The 16768-nt window shown below is 37.1% G+C and overlaps 1 protein-coding gene across 1 annotated transcript in view; it reads left to right on the top strand.

Annotated features, from left to right (window-relative positions):
* LOC130026543 (pregnancy zone protein-like) overlaps positions 1 to 16768 on the top strand; it is a 52111-nt gene that overhangs the window by 18047 nt on the left and 17296 nt on the right. Inside the window, exons 13-19 of the mRNA XM_056117406.1 lie at positions 143 to 206; positions 4511 to 4653; positions 8627 to 8776; positions 11107 to 11280; positions 13176 to 13365; positions 13564 to 13632; positions 13834 to 13902. Of these exons, the coding sequence (XP_055973381.1) occupies positions 143 to 206; positions 4511 to 4653; positions 8627 to 8776; positions 11107 to 11280; positions 13176 to 13365; positions 13564 to 13632; positions 13834 to 13902 (859 nt within the window). The remainder of the gene's footprint in view (positions 1 to 142; positions 207 to 4510; positions 4654 to 8626; positions 8777 to 11106; positions 11281 to 13175; positions 13366 to 13563; positions 13633 to 13833; positions 13903 to 16768) is intronic.

Below are 16768 nucleotides of genomic sequence, written 5' to 3'. Positions count from 1 at the left end.
AGTCAATCTTACAGGAAAATATTAGAAGTGACATTTAATAATCGAAAGCACTGCAGAGTTATAATGGTAATATTACTTATATATTTTTTTAAAAAGTCAATATCTGACATTGGAAATGGTGATGCATGTGTCTTCTTTTCAGATCAAAGCTAAAGGAATCATCTCCCAATCTGGAACACATGCTCTGTCCATTACACAAGGGAACAGTAAGTTCTCTCAGTAATTTATATTTGGCCCTCATAGTATCAAATCCTGAACATTTTAACAATTTGAGTTATTCTTACATTAGAGGCAATAGTCACCAACCTTCTGTCAACCAAAGATGCAAAGGCTGGTAAAAAATAACCGTGCACTCAGTTGTAATTAAGTGGATTTTTTTCTTTTTTAGCAGCTCTATATTTGTTTTAGTCCAGGTAAAGGTAAAGGTAAAGGCCCTCCCGTTGATCGTCGATTTGCTCGAGCGGGCCCAGTAACATCTCCATTGGAGACTTTGTTGTTACTGTGTCTGGCATATCGAATACTCTCGGTAGCTTGCCGGGCTCTCCGAGAGGGGCAGAGGAATCGAACTCGGGTCAGCCATGTTGGCCACGTGCAAGGCAAACGCCCTACCCGCTGTGCTATCGCTCTATACTTATTTCATAGTTAATCATTTTTAAAAGCAGGTAAAAAATTGAAAAGTACAGAAAATCACCAAAGAAATATTTTCTGATTCTTATGTATTAACTACACATAATTTCCTACCAGATGATTAGCAAATGTTTTCTGACTTTAAATAACATAGATTATGTAATACATGTCTGTAGGTTAGAAGTCTCACTGAGTTAATATCAAAGTGTCAATGGGACTCCATTCTTTCTGGAGCTCTGTGTCTTTGCTTTCCCACTTTCCATTTTGCATTCCTTGCTTCTTGAATTCCTCCAAATCTCTGTCTTATACCCCTGAACCTAGAGCTTCACACATGCAAGGCAAGTGCTCTACCAACCTGACCTACATTCCCAGTCCAAATCCCTCTCCTTTTAAAGATAACTGTGGACTCTGGGAAGATAATACAAAGAATAGTGCCCGACCTGGTCCATCCTCAGCACTCCATGGCGCCCTGAGACTATCTGGGCATAGCCTTGGAAACCCTGGAGCATCACTGAGTGATACTATAGGCCCTGGGCACTGCAGGGTCTTCCTGGTGGTCCCTGGCACTGAAGAGTCTGAATAACTTCTTATTCTTAGGACATCCCACTGAACTGCAGGTCAGGTTAACCAGATGCCACAGGGAAGAGCTCATGGACCATTGACACTACTTGGGAGGCCCAAACAACAAACAAAGTTAAAGATAGTTGTGATTATATTGGACCCATTTTTAAAACCCAGGATAATCTTTACATCTCAAGATTACTGATTTAATCACATCTACAAGACCCCTTTTGCTTTATGGAGCTATAAATTCACAAGATTTTGAGATTCACATAAATATCTTTGAGGCACCATGATCCTTCCTATTATAGATTGCCCAAAGATTCATATTCACTCCACATACAAAATTGCATTCACACTATTTGAAAACTGAAAATTCTCAATCAAATATAGTGTTAACTCAAATCCAAATTTTGATGTTTCATCAGTTAAAAATTACAAATATCATCAGTGGATTCATTTAAAGTGGGTGTTTGTGAGGGCAAAAGTATAATTAAGTCTAAGACAAAAATACTCATCAGTCATAAGAAATATTAAAATTCAAATAAGCAGACATTAGATTTCAGTGAATTGATTAACTGATTAATTTTCTTATAAATTACCCATCCCACCAAATTCTCTAATAATTTATATCATTGCTCTCTCAGTTCTAATCTCCATTAGGAGAATCGCTCTTTCTTTTTTCATTAAGAAAGCATGTCTTGGGGCCTGGAGCGATAGCACAGCGGGTAGGGTGTTTGCCTTGCATGAAGTCAACCATGGTTCGATTCCCAGCATCCCATATGGTTCCCGGAGGACCACCAGGAGTAGTACCTGAGTTTATGAGACAGAAGTAACCCCTGTGCATCAGCAGGTGTGACACAAAAATGAAAAAATAAAAAAGAAAGCATGCGTTTTCAGTTGACTTGTTTTATCAGTATGTTTCCTTTCTGTAGAACTTGGCAAATCCAGTGTTTTTCTTTATTTTATATTTTTTATTTCCTGGTTAGTCAACACAGTTTCTTCTGATGAAAATTCCTTAGAAACTTTGTGGATCTTCCATGTGTCATGGTGACTTACTTCGTTAAATAAGAATCTTCTCTATAGATTCTTCTGAATAATTTATTCTGTGTTTAGAACTTTTGCTAGGATAACTTAGGGTCACATATAAACTCTTCAAATACTCAATTGTGATTGAATACTCTGACATTTTAATGTTTTCAAAATATTAGCAAATGGTTGTTCATTTACACTGGCTTTTCACAAACACAATTTTCTAAGACTCAAAGTCAACATTTTTGTCTTTTATAATCTGGATAGACATTCGTACTTCTTCTTTTGTGTTTTTTCTTTTGAAATGATTCTTCAAAAACCCATGGGTTCAAGTAATCTTCTATGTGGTTGACCATTAGTTTTAGAATTCGGGAAAGTGGGGAGGGGGCAGGCAGGAGGCGCAGCAGCCAGCTGGGCTTCGCGCCCTCAACCGCAGCTCAGGGCATCTCCTGGCAAACGCTCGCCACCCCGCTGCCCACGAGATGATATGTGTCTTCTACATTCTTTGACACATGTACACAATTCATGTCACTTCCATCCCACCAACGTTTTGGGGAGACCTCTCTACTCATTTCCACTTTTAGTAGCTGTCTTGGTGATATTGTCACTGGGGAATTTGAGACTTTTATCACTGGTTTTCTTTTCATGCTCCAATTGATCTATTCATTGTATATTAATATTGGGTTACTAAATTAATATCGATATTATTAATCAATTAATATTTATGTTGGGCTGGAGCCATAGCACAGCAGGTAGGGCATTTGCCTTGCACACAGCCAATCCGGGTTCGATTCCTCCGCACCTCTAGGAGAGTGCTGCAAGCTACTGAGAGTATCCTGCCCGCAGGGCAGAGCCTGGTAAGCTCCCTGAGGCATATTCGATATGACAAACACAGTAACAAGTTTCACAATGGAGAAGTTACTGATGCCCCCTTGAGCAAATCGATGAACAATGGGAGTACAGAGCTACAGTGCGTAATCTGGATAGACTAAAAATTTCTCAAACGACCAAATATCACTTCCTTTTAGATTAGCAATTCTAATTTCTCTCATTTCTAATATTTTACATAGGAGTGAAAAAAGGTTAACCTTTAACAAATTTCTCAATATTGCGACACTAGTATGCCATGCAGTGGCTCATGCTTTGAAATGGTTCATTAGCTCCAATTAAGTGCCAGTATCAACATACTAAAAGAGTCTCTTGGCTAATATCCACATTTGTTGTTAATATGATCTACTCAGCAAATAGCTGCAAGCACCATTCAGCTAAGCTTTTAGCACTCTATAACATGGAGTGAACGATTTTTTTATTCATTTTCCATAAATATCTTCCTAATTTCTAATTGGCAGAGCCCTTAATGTCCACATTTCTACCCTCAGAAATCCATCTTTGCATGTTTTCAGTATTATCATTTCAATTTTGTGTGTGTATTTCACCACAAATTGATGCAGAACTTCCAAAGGTAGAGAAAGGTGATAATTTTTGTTCACAAATCATGCTACAAAGATCAAACTTACTCCTTAGGTCTAAGATCAAATGTTTGTGAAAAAATATGGTGGAAACATTAGGTAAGTGCTGTGTAATTCATGTATAAAGCATCCACTAAGATAGAAATCAAAGGTACACAATATTTTTATGTATCATTATTTTCACTTGTAGTTCTTCTCTGAAAGTGAAGATTTTATTGCATTCTTCAAATTGTCCTCATGTATAAAATACAAATTGTGCTGACTTGGACCACAGAGATAACTAAAGATGTCTAGATATTTTCTCTTTGATTTTTAATCTAATAACTTTTAAATTTAAAAAATGGGATGCACGTAATTTCTTTCCTAATTAAGCTCAGAAAATGAATGGTCTAACCTGCATCATTAAGGGAAAATATTATTAGTTCATCATATATTACTACTACATGCACAATAGTTTAAATGCAACTCATTTCTTTCTGCAGCATAATACAGACATAAGTAACTTAAGCCCTTCAATACACTTGATGACTGAGACTCATTACGCACTTGTTTCAACTAAGTGCAAGATTAGGAGTCTAACTCATTTAAGTTGGGACAATATTTAACTTGTGTATCCTTTTTTTAGAGTAACTGGTATCAGTTGCAATAGAATATACTGCTTTTGTTAAACATTTATTCACCAAAATATTAAATCTATAACATGAACAATTTTTAAGCACATCTATAACCAAGGGGTTAAATGAACTAAGAACTGCTCTTTATAAAATTGAGAACTCTACCTTTGTAATAATCTATCTTCTTCAATTCTCTTCATTTTTCAGTGAAAGGGGTATTTTCTTTCTCCATCCAAGTGGGATTAGACATTGCTCCTCAAGCAAGTTTGCTCTTTTATACTACTTTACCTGATGGAGAAATGATCGCAGATACTCTGAAACTAGAGGTTGAAAAGTGTTTTGCCAATAAGGTGAGTTTTCAGTTGAGGTTCAATATTTTAATTTATCTCCATTTGGAAGTATGAAAAGAAATGAATTGTATGTCAAAAGCCATTTGACATACAAAGATTGCCATTGATTGTTCCCGATACTTTCCTTCAAAGTACCTCCAAAGGATGAGTGGTGAAATTCCTCAGGATTCTAGTGGTACAGTCTACAGCAGGTGAACAAACACATCTTTTAAGTCTCTTGGATTTTTTCCTTCAAATTTGCATGTCACTCACATTTTATTCCATTATAAGGCATTAACTTTTAACTTTGAACTTTTTGTTCCTTAATTTTCAATTAAAAATGATGCTTCACAAAACACTCCCTGAGTTTCATCTCAGCATACTCCTAACATGCATGCAGAAACCACCAGAAACCAGTGACTTTTGTCAGTTTAAATTCAGTTTTATAATACAGAACAGAGATAAAAGTATGTACCCAAGTTTCTAAACATAACTTAGACACTCTAATAGTGACTGTAACAAAAATCTAATACAGTATCACGTGCTATTTTATTTTGAAGGATAGCTGAAATGAAAAGCCTACAAATATATAGACAAGTTATTTTCCAATGGAATTTTTTAAGATTGACTTTTACTGTCCCAGTGCATAATGTCATCACCATTCACCAAAAATTCTCTTGTTAACATCTATGGTCAATTTATTGATCTCTTCTGCATGTTCTGAAATCCCATTGCCCACTGGAAACCATCATTCTGTTACCAGAATCTAAGGGTTTGTTTGTATGTTTGGATTTTTTGTTCGCTTTGTTTTACCATACTACACAAATGTGTGAAATCAGAATTATTTGTCTTGTCCTGAACTGTTTTACTTGTAATCCCCTCAAGGCATATCTGTATTGTAATACTGGCAAGACTTCATATTTGTTAATGACTGGGTGGCATCCCATTGTGTATATATGTACAAATATATATGATACATACATATATCTGATTGGATAAAGATATGTGTAATGACAACGCTTGGATGAACTTATGTTCTTTATCTAATCATAGGCCTTGAGCACAATACTCAAGATATGGAAACAGCCCAATGGTTTCTAGATCTTGAGTATTGTGAGTAGTTTTGCAATGAACATAGGAGTGCATCTCTCTTATTTACTATTTGGCTGGAGCGATAGCACAGTGGGTAGGGCGTTCGCCTTACAAGCGGCCAACATGGCCGACCCGAGTTCGATTCCTCCGCCCCTCTCGGAGAGCCCGGCAAGCTACCGAGAGTATTCGATATGCCAGACACAGTAACAACAAAGTCTCCAATGGAGACGTTACTGGGCCCGCTCGAGCAAATCGACGATCAACGGGAGGGCCTTTACCTTTACCTTTACCTAGTCTGGTATAAACATGAGACGTCCATAAACACCATAAAACTTCTTGGAAACAAAAGCACAATAAACTTAAGTAAAATACCTTTGAGTATATCATGACTTAGAGGCAGAGATAAGCTATGAAAAAAATAATGCCAGTGAATATTTCCTAACAGGAAAAAAACTGATTTTCAAAATTTCCATAAGAAGTTAGAAGAAATTTACTAAAGTTAAAAACTAAGAACTCTGTAATTAGACACTCAGATAGGACATGAAAAGAATAGTGTACGTGTCACTTCAAGTTCCCTCAAATCAAATTTAATATACTTTTAGTATTTTTTCCAATATTTGTTGGAAAAACTGAGAAAACTTTTTCTGTTAATAACGCATTCATGTATTTCTTAAATATATATTTTGTATACACATAAAATATGGTGCAATATTTTTAAATGTGGTTGTTAGTTAGACAGAATTTTTCACTAAGAATACTCACTGATCATTATACATAGGTAAAAACTCCCAAAATAGTCCTTAATATATTCTTTGTTTGGTTGCCAAATACATAAAACATGTAATGTCTTCTAACATATTCACTTCTTGGTTAATAATAAATTCAATTTATTATAATACTAATTTAAAATAATTTCAATCCCAGATAATTTACTGGTTCATAGAAATAATGTATTTTATTAAACTGAAAATTTCTAAAAATGAAAACAAATATATCTTAATTAGAATTCCTCATTGGTCACATTCACAACATATTGAATGCTACTATATCTCTAGTATAACCAGCTACTTTTATATATATATATATATATATATATATCTTATTATGTATGATAATCGCTGGAGCGATAGCACAGCAGGTAGGGCATCTGCCTTGCACACAGCCAACATGGCCGACCCGAGTTCGATTCCTCTGCCCCTCTCAGAGAGCCCGGCAAGCTACCGGGAGTATTCGATATGCCAGACACAGTAACAACAAAGTCTCCAATGGAGACGTTACTGGGCCCACTCAAGCAAATCAATGATCAATGGGAGGGCCTTTACTTTACTTTACTATTATGTATGAATCCAAATTGTTCTGTAAGACCATGTTCCAGGATTGTCACAGCTATATAATGTCAATATTTTTAACTTAGTGTACTGATAGTTTATTCTAGTCCAAGTCAGTGAGGTCAACAGCATAGAAAGTAACCCAACAAAACTTAAATAACTGAATTCTAAAATGTCATATTTTATTTATAAAATGAAGTTTAGCTTATTCAGGAAATGTTTACATAAACATAGGGACTAAATAGATTTACTTGTCAATTATTTTAAAAAAAAATAAAAATCAAATTCCAAAGAGCATTCTGCATAATTTTCCATTATTTTGTATTTTTTTCTTCTTTCACAGTTCTTTGAATCTTTGAATTTTATCACTTTCATAATGTGATGCTTAATGGATATCTAATTTTTTTAAGTGTTCAGTTGATTCCTGGCCCTGATGAGCAGGACTACACTACTTTAAGTACACTGCTTTAAGTAACTGCAAACTGAATGAAATGTCAGTTCACTATCTCAGGGTGGGAATGTGATATTACAGTCTTATGCAAACCATGTATATTAATCAGAAAAAGAGAGCATAATGACAGAATAGCTGTGTCAAGGTATATGTATTTATTAGCATGTGTTTTTATTTCCATTCAGAATTCTATTTCAATCTGATTAATACTGACGGAACAAATAAGAGGTCTCCATGATTTATAGATCAGATATGAGATTGAATGGGTAAATATTAAAGAGAATCATGAACTTACAAAATAAAATTTACTTCTGCATAAGCTAGGAAGGTCCCAAGAGAGCTTAAGAAATTCTCTGATGCTTATAAAAGAAAGTCAGAAGGCTTATATAGAGAGGGCTTTATTTATTAGTTATAATTTATTAGATTATAATTACATATAATCTAAGTATTTTGATACGTATATATTTGCATATCTTTTTAATATTGTGAAATCTGGATTAACTGGAATCACACTCCCAGTTTATTCCATAAATGATTAACTGATACTTCCTAGGCATATTCACCCCGGTCAAAAAACGATGAACAGAGAAAAATTAGAGAAAGGATTAGTTCTACTCAGCTACCAAGTAAAGCAAAACAAAGCATGCAGTCATGTCATTGGCAATAATATAAGTGGACTTTGATGATATTGTGTTGAGTGTGGAACAAGTCAGAAAGAAAAAGACAAATCCCATATTATTCCACTCATATATGAAATTTAAAGAAAATTCAAGACATTAAGAAAGCACTAAAAGCTCTTAGACATAGTAACATTTGGGTGGTTAGTAGAGGAAAAAGGAGTCAGAGTTGGGTTAAACAGATTAAAGGCCAATTGTATGGTGGTGAATGCAAGTAAGACTTTTGATGATAATCATGATGCCGTATCATTTGCTGAATCATAGTGTGGTTTAACTGCGGTATAGGCTCTATATAAAACTTATATAATATGGCTTTTAACAAAGCAATGTTACCTCAATAAAATATTAAAAACAGTAAAAATATATTTGATAAATTTAATTTTATTTATTTTACTTTAAATTTTAGAAATTAGAACATTAGCAATATAATCATATCATCATTACAGGTAGATGTGAGTTTCTCCTCAGCCCAGGGCCTACCAACCTCAGACACCAAACTTAAGGTCACTGCCTCCCCTAGCTCCCTCTGTGCCCTTCGTGCAGTGGACCAGAGTGTTCTTCTAATGAAGCCTGAAGCCGAGCTCTCACCTCAATCAGTAAGTCACATTTCAATCTTCGTTATTGAAAGATGCTTAGATAGGACTATTTTTGGAAATGGAAAGTTATAACTGCTAAGTTCAAATTCTTTTGAGTGTCATCCGTCATTTAATAGATTGAGTTGAAATTCAGTTGTTATGAAAACAATAGTGCATAAGGTGACTTACATACATCTTTTTATTTTATTTCTGTTACAAAATTTTCTTGGAGAAGCAAAATCTTGTTCACCACTACCATCATGTGCCTAGCATAGTACATTTTCTATAAAAGATGTTCAACATATTTTAATGAATGAGTACATTCTTTACGGTGATATTATTACCCTTGTTTAAGAAAGAAACGCCGCTCTGCTAAGCAGCTATAGAAAGTGAACGGCAAACATATTGAAAAGGTAGAATTTGTGCCAAATTTCATTCAAGCTCACTTCCTGAAGCATCACATTTCAAGGTGTTTAGTGAAATGTCAGATTTGTCTGCAGTCCCTAAAATCCAGGGGTGGGGGGAAGCATGAAATATTTGCTAGTTTTATGTGTGAATGAAGAGAGTTTCCAGTCAGGCTTGTCTTTGAAAGATGTCTATTCTCATGAAACACTTTCACAATGGTCACTTCATTTACAGGTTTTCTGTTCTACTATTTATTAGACAAATATCTGCAGTGTCTTGACTGCAGAATTCTACTGCTGGAGAAACTTCCAGTGGTGAGCAGTATGAAGGAAGTAGACTTAGAGTCTAGTGAGGTCTTAAGATAAGCAATAAATGCATGTAAATATATAGTCATTTTAAATTTTCATAAGTATAAGAGGAATAAACAGGAAGTTGAGGTTAAAAATACTTGCACCAATTTTTATTTATTTATTTAGGGGGATCTTAGATTGTCACTTAATAGAGGGGCAGTATAAAGAATGGAAGTAACATGTTCAAGTCAAAGTAAATCTGGAGTGTTATAAAGATGAAAAAACTATGAACATAGTAGTAGAAATGATAACTCTGGACAAAAACTCAGTGTTGAAAGTAGGTAAAGGGATACAGATTTCTCTTTCAGTATCTGTATTGTAAACCATAATGCCCAAAAGGAGAGAGAGAGAGAGAGAGAGAGAGAGAGAGAGAGAGAGAGAAGAGAGAAGAGAGAAAGGAAAGGCATGGGGTGGGGCAGGATGGACACTGGGGACATAGGTGGTGGGAAATGTAGACTGGTGAATGGATGGGTGTTGGAACATTATATAACTGAAACCCAATCATGATGAACACATTTGTATGATGAACATATGAACAGTGTGTATCTCACTGTGATTCAATTAAAAATGAAAAGAAAAGTCCATGAAGTAATATGTGGTGGTAATAGAGGAGGTAGGGAGAGGCTGGGGGTGAAACAGAGATAATAATTTACTTATATTTTTTAAAATGATGCTCTTGATTTTGAGGGTATGAGAGCTAGGATGAAAGCATAGCAATAAGTAATCATAGCAGCCTACCTGACAGACGAAAACAGTCAGATTGCTAGGAGATGCTTAAGGAGGCCTGAAGGTAGTTAATTACTTAAATTCTATATGAATAGGTGGATGGCTTTACACTGAGTAAAAATAAACTGGGATTAATTTATTTCTAGGTTCCCAGTGAACCTGTTTTTTCTTTAATCTAAATGTGAATCTTAAATAGTGTACTTAAGGCAAGGTATATGACTCTGTGAGAAGGAACACTTATCATATAGTAGGAGTTCAATTAGACAAAAAGAAAAATGATTCAAGTATTTGAAAAGGTTATTCTTTCTAGCATGAGACTGTGGCAGGCATTTTTCCCTCCTCACACTTCTCTGCTGCTTAAATTTTCCGCTCCCTTTTTAAAGTAGATCTTTGGAATTGCTACCTGACAAATTGTTATTAAGAGTATCATAAACTGCAGAATCACAATAGAATATTTTAAATTTCAGTTTATCATTAATATTTTAAATACAGTGTTTAAATTTCCCTTTATCTGTCTTAGTGCCAGAGAGCAAAACTACATAAATCTAGTCATGTGACAAAAATATAAGTAGACTTTGGGGTTTGGAAACAGAACACTGGCCCTTGTCTTATACAACCCAAATGAACTCTGAGATTTTGGTGGCTTATTAATTTCATTTTCCTATATAATAATTTTTGGTACAACAAATGAATTAGGATCCAAAACCTTTAATATCTCCTTTATGATTATCGTAGTTGGCATTATGATGTTGGTATTGGATGGATATTAAGTAACCCCCCTAAACTTTTTAACTACATAAGTGAACAGCATCACACTTAAAAATACAATAAAAAAGCAAGAGTGCTCCTTTTGTTCTCTCCATTTTGCAGGTCTATAATTTGTTACCTGTGGAAGATATCCCTAATACCCAGAGATATGTACCCAGGGTTCCTGTGATTTTCAATAATGAAGACTGCATCGTTGCAGATGACATAACTCACAATGGAATCACTTACACGCCAAAGGAGATCCTGTTTGAAGATGATGTTCACACCATCATTGAGGTAATTCTTTACAAAATATAAAAAACAAAAAGTTGATGTTTAACTCTTGGTTAAAGTGAACAAAGGGGCTTCAGAAGCTCTCCAGTGCAATCCTGTCTGCCTCCCACCACTCCCAGAAAAGCTGAAAGAAATATAGGAATGCTTAGAAGCTGAGTGAGCTGAGCTGCATGAAAAACTATGCATATATCCAGATACTCAGACTTATATTCTCCCGCATTATTAAGAGCAGTCTACATATTTAGGCCTCCAACCTTAGCCGAGTTGATCCCCAAACTAGCCAGTGCTATCACCATCTCCTCCAAGTGATTCTAAGAAATTCCATGTGTGAAAAACCAAGCAAAATGATGTTGTGCCTCTGACATCTCTGGACAGGTCAGAACAGGTCAGACAGGTCAGGATAGGAGCCATTATTCTGAGCATCTCTTGACTGAGTAAATAACAATACATGAATTTGGAGAAGCAGCATTTTATGAGAACCATAAGAAGCATTTCCTCAAGAAAACACAAACAAAATATGGGTTTAAATGCTCTCATATTTTAAAAATGTCTCTTTTAGCATAGAATATGGCTAGGATGGTTAATAACAAAGAAGCTGATCAAACTTGTGGTTGTAAACTCTACAAAAAGGGACTTGAGTGAAAATTCTCTTTATAGACATTTCCTTCCAAGTTTGTGTTCTCTCTTCAATATTTCTCTCTTTCCCCTCACATCTCTAGGCATTTCTTACAATAAAAACTATTTTGATGCAGTAAAAATAAATAAACAAAAATTATTCTTATACCTCCAAAGAACATCATTTTTTCTGAGGGAAGTCTGCAGTTTAACTGAGATCAATTTCCCTCTTCTGGAAAGTCAAAAATCCAAAATCACCTATGGGAAGGGATGGATTAAAAAAAAAGAGGACACTATTTTATTCGCCATTTAATCTTTATGACTTATTTAAAAGCTTATTGTTTTATTTGAAGCACCATGATATAAAACACTGCTAACGATAGGATTATATGCATACAATGTTTCAACACCATACCTAAACAATTGTCTCTGGCTTCTTTTTTCCTACCCTGCGTCCTCCCACCTCTGACCACTGTGTGTAAATGAGTCCATAGTTTTCATCTGCTAACAGCTCACTGAGCCTAATGTCAAAGATGAAATGATGAATCAGACTATCACGGGCATCAGTGTAGGTGTTTTAGATGCAGAGATACACTAGTTAAAAGAAATTAATAAAGAGGCCAGGAATATAGCTTGGTGGTTTTGCATTTACCTTGAAAGTGTGAGGTCTTACGCTCAATCCCTAACAATGAGGAGAGAAAGGAAGAGAAGAAGAGAGGAAGGCAGGAAGGAAGGCAGGAAGGAAGATAGGAAAGAAGGCAGGAAAGAAGGGAGGGAAGGAGGAAGGAAGGAAGGAAGGAAGGAAGGAAGGAAGGAAGGAAGGAAGGAAGGAAGGAAGGAAGGAAGGAAGGAAGGAAGGGAAGGGAAGGAACCTTTGGGGTATTAGATATCTGTGTGTGCCCAATCACTGAACTATATTTGTTGTTTATTTTACTGGTTTTGGTTTGGTGGAGGGTGTAAAAGATGGGCGTCATGCAAGTCTAAAACATTTTTCTGGCTGCAAAAGATCATTCAAGTGGCATCCAGTGAAAGCAGACAAAATAATGAAATGGAATCAGAGGAGGGTTCTAGTCCCAGCTCCCATTCACTATCTGGGTAAACTTGATTTGCATTGTTTTTTCTCTTATTTATAAAGTAGCTTTTTGCTCCCTACTTTGTGGAATTTTTATGATGATCATAGGAACTATGCACATAAGAGTACTGAAAGTATAATACAAATGAAAGAAACCATTTCAGTCTGAAGACTGCATTCCCAAAGTATTTGCTAATCACCTTTCTTTCAGTCTTCTGGATTCAATATTTTTACCAACTCAAAAATATACAAGCCACGTTTTTGTCAGCCACTTCAAGAAAGACTCTTTGGTGCACCACCCATACCAATGATGGGTCCATTGCCTGTCCCAGGACTGCTCGGGCCACCCATAGGTTTCGCGCAATCAGGGAGGATAGGACCACTGCCAATTGGTGCTGCAGGTAAGGAAGAAAATTGAGTCTTTATTGAATTCGGTTTATATACAAGTTAATTTTTCTAAGTATCAGGTCTTGTGTTCTTAGTAATTTTTTTCTTAAATTTTCTTCATATGATAATTGCCCTGAAAAAACAAAATTTTTAACCTCTAGATTTTAGACTTCTCTGCTTCCCTATACCCTTCTGTCTTCCTTCCCAAACAGGACCGCCCGGGATACCCATGGGTTTGGCGGCACCAGGGATTGTAGCACCACCGCCAATGGGTGCTGGAGGTAAGGAAGAAAATTGAGTCTTTATTGAATTGGGTTGGCATAAAAGTTAATTTTTCTAAGTATCAGGTCTTATGTTCTTAGTAATTTTTTTTTTGCTAAATTTTCTTCATATGATAATTGCCCTGAAAAAACAAAATTTTTAACCTCTAGATTTTAGACTTCTCTGCTTCCCTATATCCTTCCATCTTCCTTCCCAAACAGGACCGCCCAGGATACCCATGGGTTTGGCGGCACCAGAGATTGTAGCACCACCGCTAATGGGTGCTGGAGGTAAGGAAGAAAATTGAGTCTTTATTGAATTGAGTTGGTATAAAGTTAATTTTTCTAAGTATCAGGTCTTGTGTTTTGGTAATCTTTTTTTTTTGCTATATTTTCTTTATATGCTAATTGCCCTGAAAAAACAATTTTTATATCAATTGCAGTTTATTCCAATCTCCTCTTCATTCTCCTCTGATTCTCCTTCTGCTTCTCTCTCTGAAGCCCGATTCTCACTCACCTGCTTCTTGCTCCGACTACTCCCTGACTCTTTTTCTGCCTCTGCCTCTGACCCCTGATTCTCACTCCCCACTCTGATCTTACAGTCTTAGTTTATATAGCAATCACATAGGGTGGTGATATAAAGGTGGGTTAAACATTAACAAATCAACTGAGTCGGGTAAGACCACTCCTCCTAACTCAAGGATAAAATCTCATATAAGGAGATTACTCCAGATTATTAGGAGATCAGTTTAAGGGCGGGATCCCATCCAGGCTGTGTTGCATTCTTCTTTCCTCAGCTAGTAATCCACGTAAATAGTTGTAGTAAATCTACTTCTAATATTTCTAGCAATGTCATTCTGTATGAGCACAGTAAGAGATATATCAACTTAAAGTTTGGTTCTTCCTGAGGAAATCTCACTATATATTCCAGACCACAGTCCTCAGGTTAAGTCTTCCTAACCCCAGCAGGGTCCTAATCTCGTCATTACTTTTTTTTATTAATTTATTGAATCACTGTGGGAAAAATTACAAAGCTTTCAGGTTTAAGTCTCAGTCATGCAATCATCACACACATTTCCCTTCACCCGTACTTATTTTTCACCAAGAAGAACCCCAATATACCTCCCTCTCAACCCTCCCAATGCCTGTGAGGCAGATGAATTCTAGTTAACACTCTATCTACTTTGATTAGATTCGTTGTTTTGACAAAAGATGCATTATTATTATGTAGAGTTTAACCCCCCAAATCAGACCTATTGAAAAGACATGCTGAAATAATTTGTTTCTATAGCTGATTCATCGATTGCCCCGAGCAGGCACCAGTAACGTCTCCTTTGTCCTAGCCCTGAGATTTTTAAAAAAGTGCCATATTCAAGGCTCTTTCAGGGTTAGGAAAATGAGACCCATCATTGTTACTGGTATTTGGCATATTGGGTATGCCACAGGGATTTTGCCAGACTCTGCCGTGTAGGCAGGTTACATATGGTAGCCTGCCAGTTTGTCCAAAGTAGGAATGAGATAATAAAATGTCATTATAAAATGTCGCGCTGCCGCAAATGCGGCCGCAGGCTTCCAGGAGCTGGGTTTTATAGTCTCTGAGTCTTGGCCATTGATGGGATTACAAGGCTCCAGGGGGCCAGTTGGTGGGTGTGACTCCCGCCTACTGGAATTTGGAGGATCTGGGTGGAGGATGCTCAGCCCCGATCCGAGTAGGCTTGGAGATCTCAGCCCTGGGACCTGTATGCCTTTGCGCCTTTGCCGGTACCTTCATGTGTGCAGAGTGGTCTCAGCATGGTGGTGGCTGGTTCTGGAGGTCTTCAGCTGCTGGAGTCCTGGTCGGGCCGGGGAGGGAAACTCAACCCGCTCCCCTCCAAGGGGTCCCGGCAAGGACAGCCAGGCGCGAGGGCAGAAGACTCTGTGCTGTTCTCTTCTGGGAGCTGGGTTTTTATAGTTTTTATAGCTGATTACAAGAATCAAATGATGATGCGCAGCCGCAATTGTGGCTGCGCGATTTTGGATTTCTGATATTTTACTTATTAAGCCTGGAAGTATTTCTGCCAAGAGTCAGATAATTATGAGACTGGTTTCTGTGGCTCTAGAGCCATGGCTGTGCCAGAAAGCCGCTCATGGGGGGCAACTCGTGACCTCGGTAGGGCGTGAAGGACGAGCCCAGAATGCCATCCTTCCCATGAGGTTTCAGTCGCCCCCATCACGGCCGACTCATACCTGGCTTTCCAAAAAGTTCCGAGGCGGCCTCCATCTTGCTGTCCAGAGGGAGATAGGCAGAAGGGAGCAACATCCTTTTCCCTCCGGGCAGGCGTGGTGGCATGGATTAATGCATCGTCCATTCACTTTACTGCCTCAAGCTGCCGGGTTCTGCATTAAGTCCTTGTGCTTCTGGAGCCATGGCCGTGCTGGAGAGCTGCTCCAAAAACAAAATTTTTAACCTCTAGATTTTAGACTTCTCTGCTTCCCTATACCCTTCTGTCCTCTTCCCAAACAGGCAGAGATATCTTGAATTCTAAGGTTCTTCGCAAAGTTGATGATTCTGAGGATTGCTATAGTTTTTGGCACAAGGGCAGTGTATCGATTGCTTTTGCCCTAGATGCAAAGGAGGGTGGGAAATGTAAAGGAACATATGAATATTGTATCAGCCATCTACTTTTATGATAATCATAGAAATGTTAATATATTGGACAAAATAGAAAGTAAATACAATAGTTGGCAGATACATTGCTTGTTTTCTATTTCAATTACATCCAAATATGAGGTAAAATTGAAAATATTGGAAGTATTTTTTAATTTTTTATCACACTCAGCGATGTTTAAGGGTACTCCTGGCTCTGCACTCAGGAATTCCTCCTGGTGGTATTCAGGGGACCATATGGGATGCTGGGGACCAAACCCGATCCAGGCACATGCAAGACAAGTGCCTAACTCACTGTGCTATCTCTTTTTCCCCACCAAAATATTTTTCCTACTGCTTTCAGCCCTAGAAAAATTTCCTTTGGTATTATTAAAATACTAGTAATTCTACTTATAATTGAAAATAGGGAACAGAGCGATAGTACAATGGGTAGGGCATTTTCCTTGTATACAGCTGACCCAGGTTCAATCCCTGGCAACCCATATAGTCCCCCAAGCACTGCCAAGAGTA

This window comes from Sorex fumeus, unplaced genomic scaffold (genome assembly GCF_029834395.1).
Source record: "Sorex fumeus unplaced genomic scaffold, SorFum_2.1 ptg000003l, whole genome shotgun sequence".
In the NCBI taxonomy this organism is placed as follows: domain Eukaryota; kingdom Metazoa; phylum Chordata; class Mammalia; order Eulipotyphla; family Soricidae; genus Sorex; species Sorex fumeus.
The sequence above is the reverse complement of the archived record's forward strand: the minus strand, read 5'-3'. Positions and strand labels throughout refer to the sequence as shown.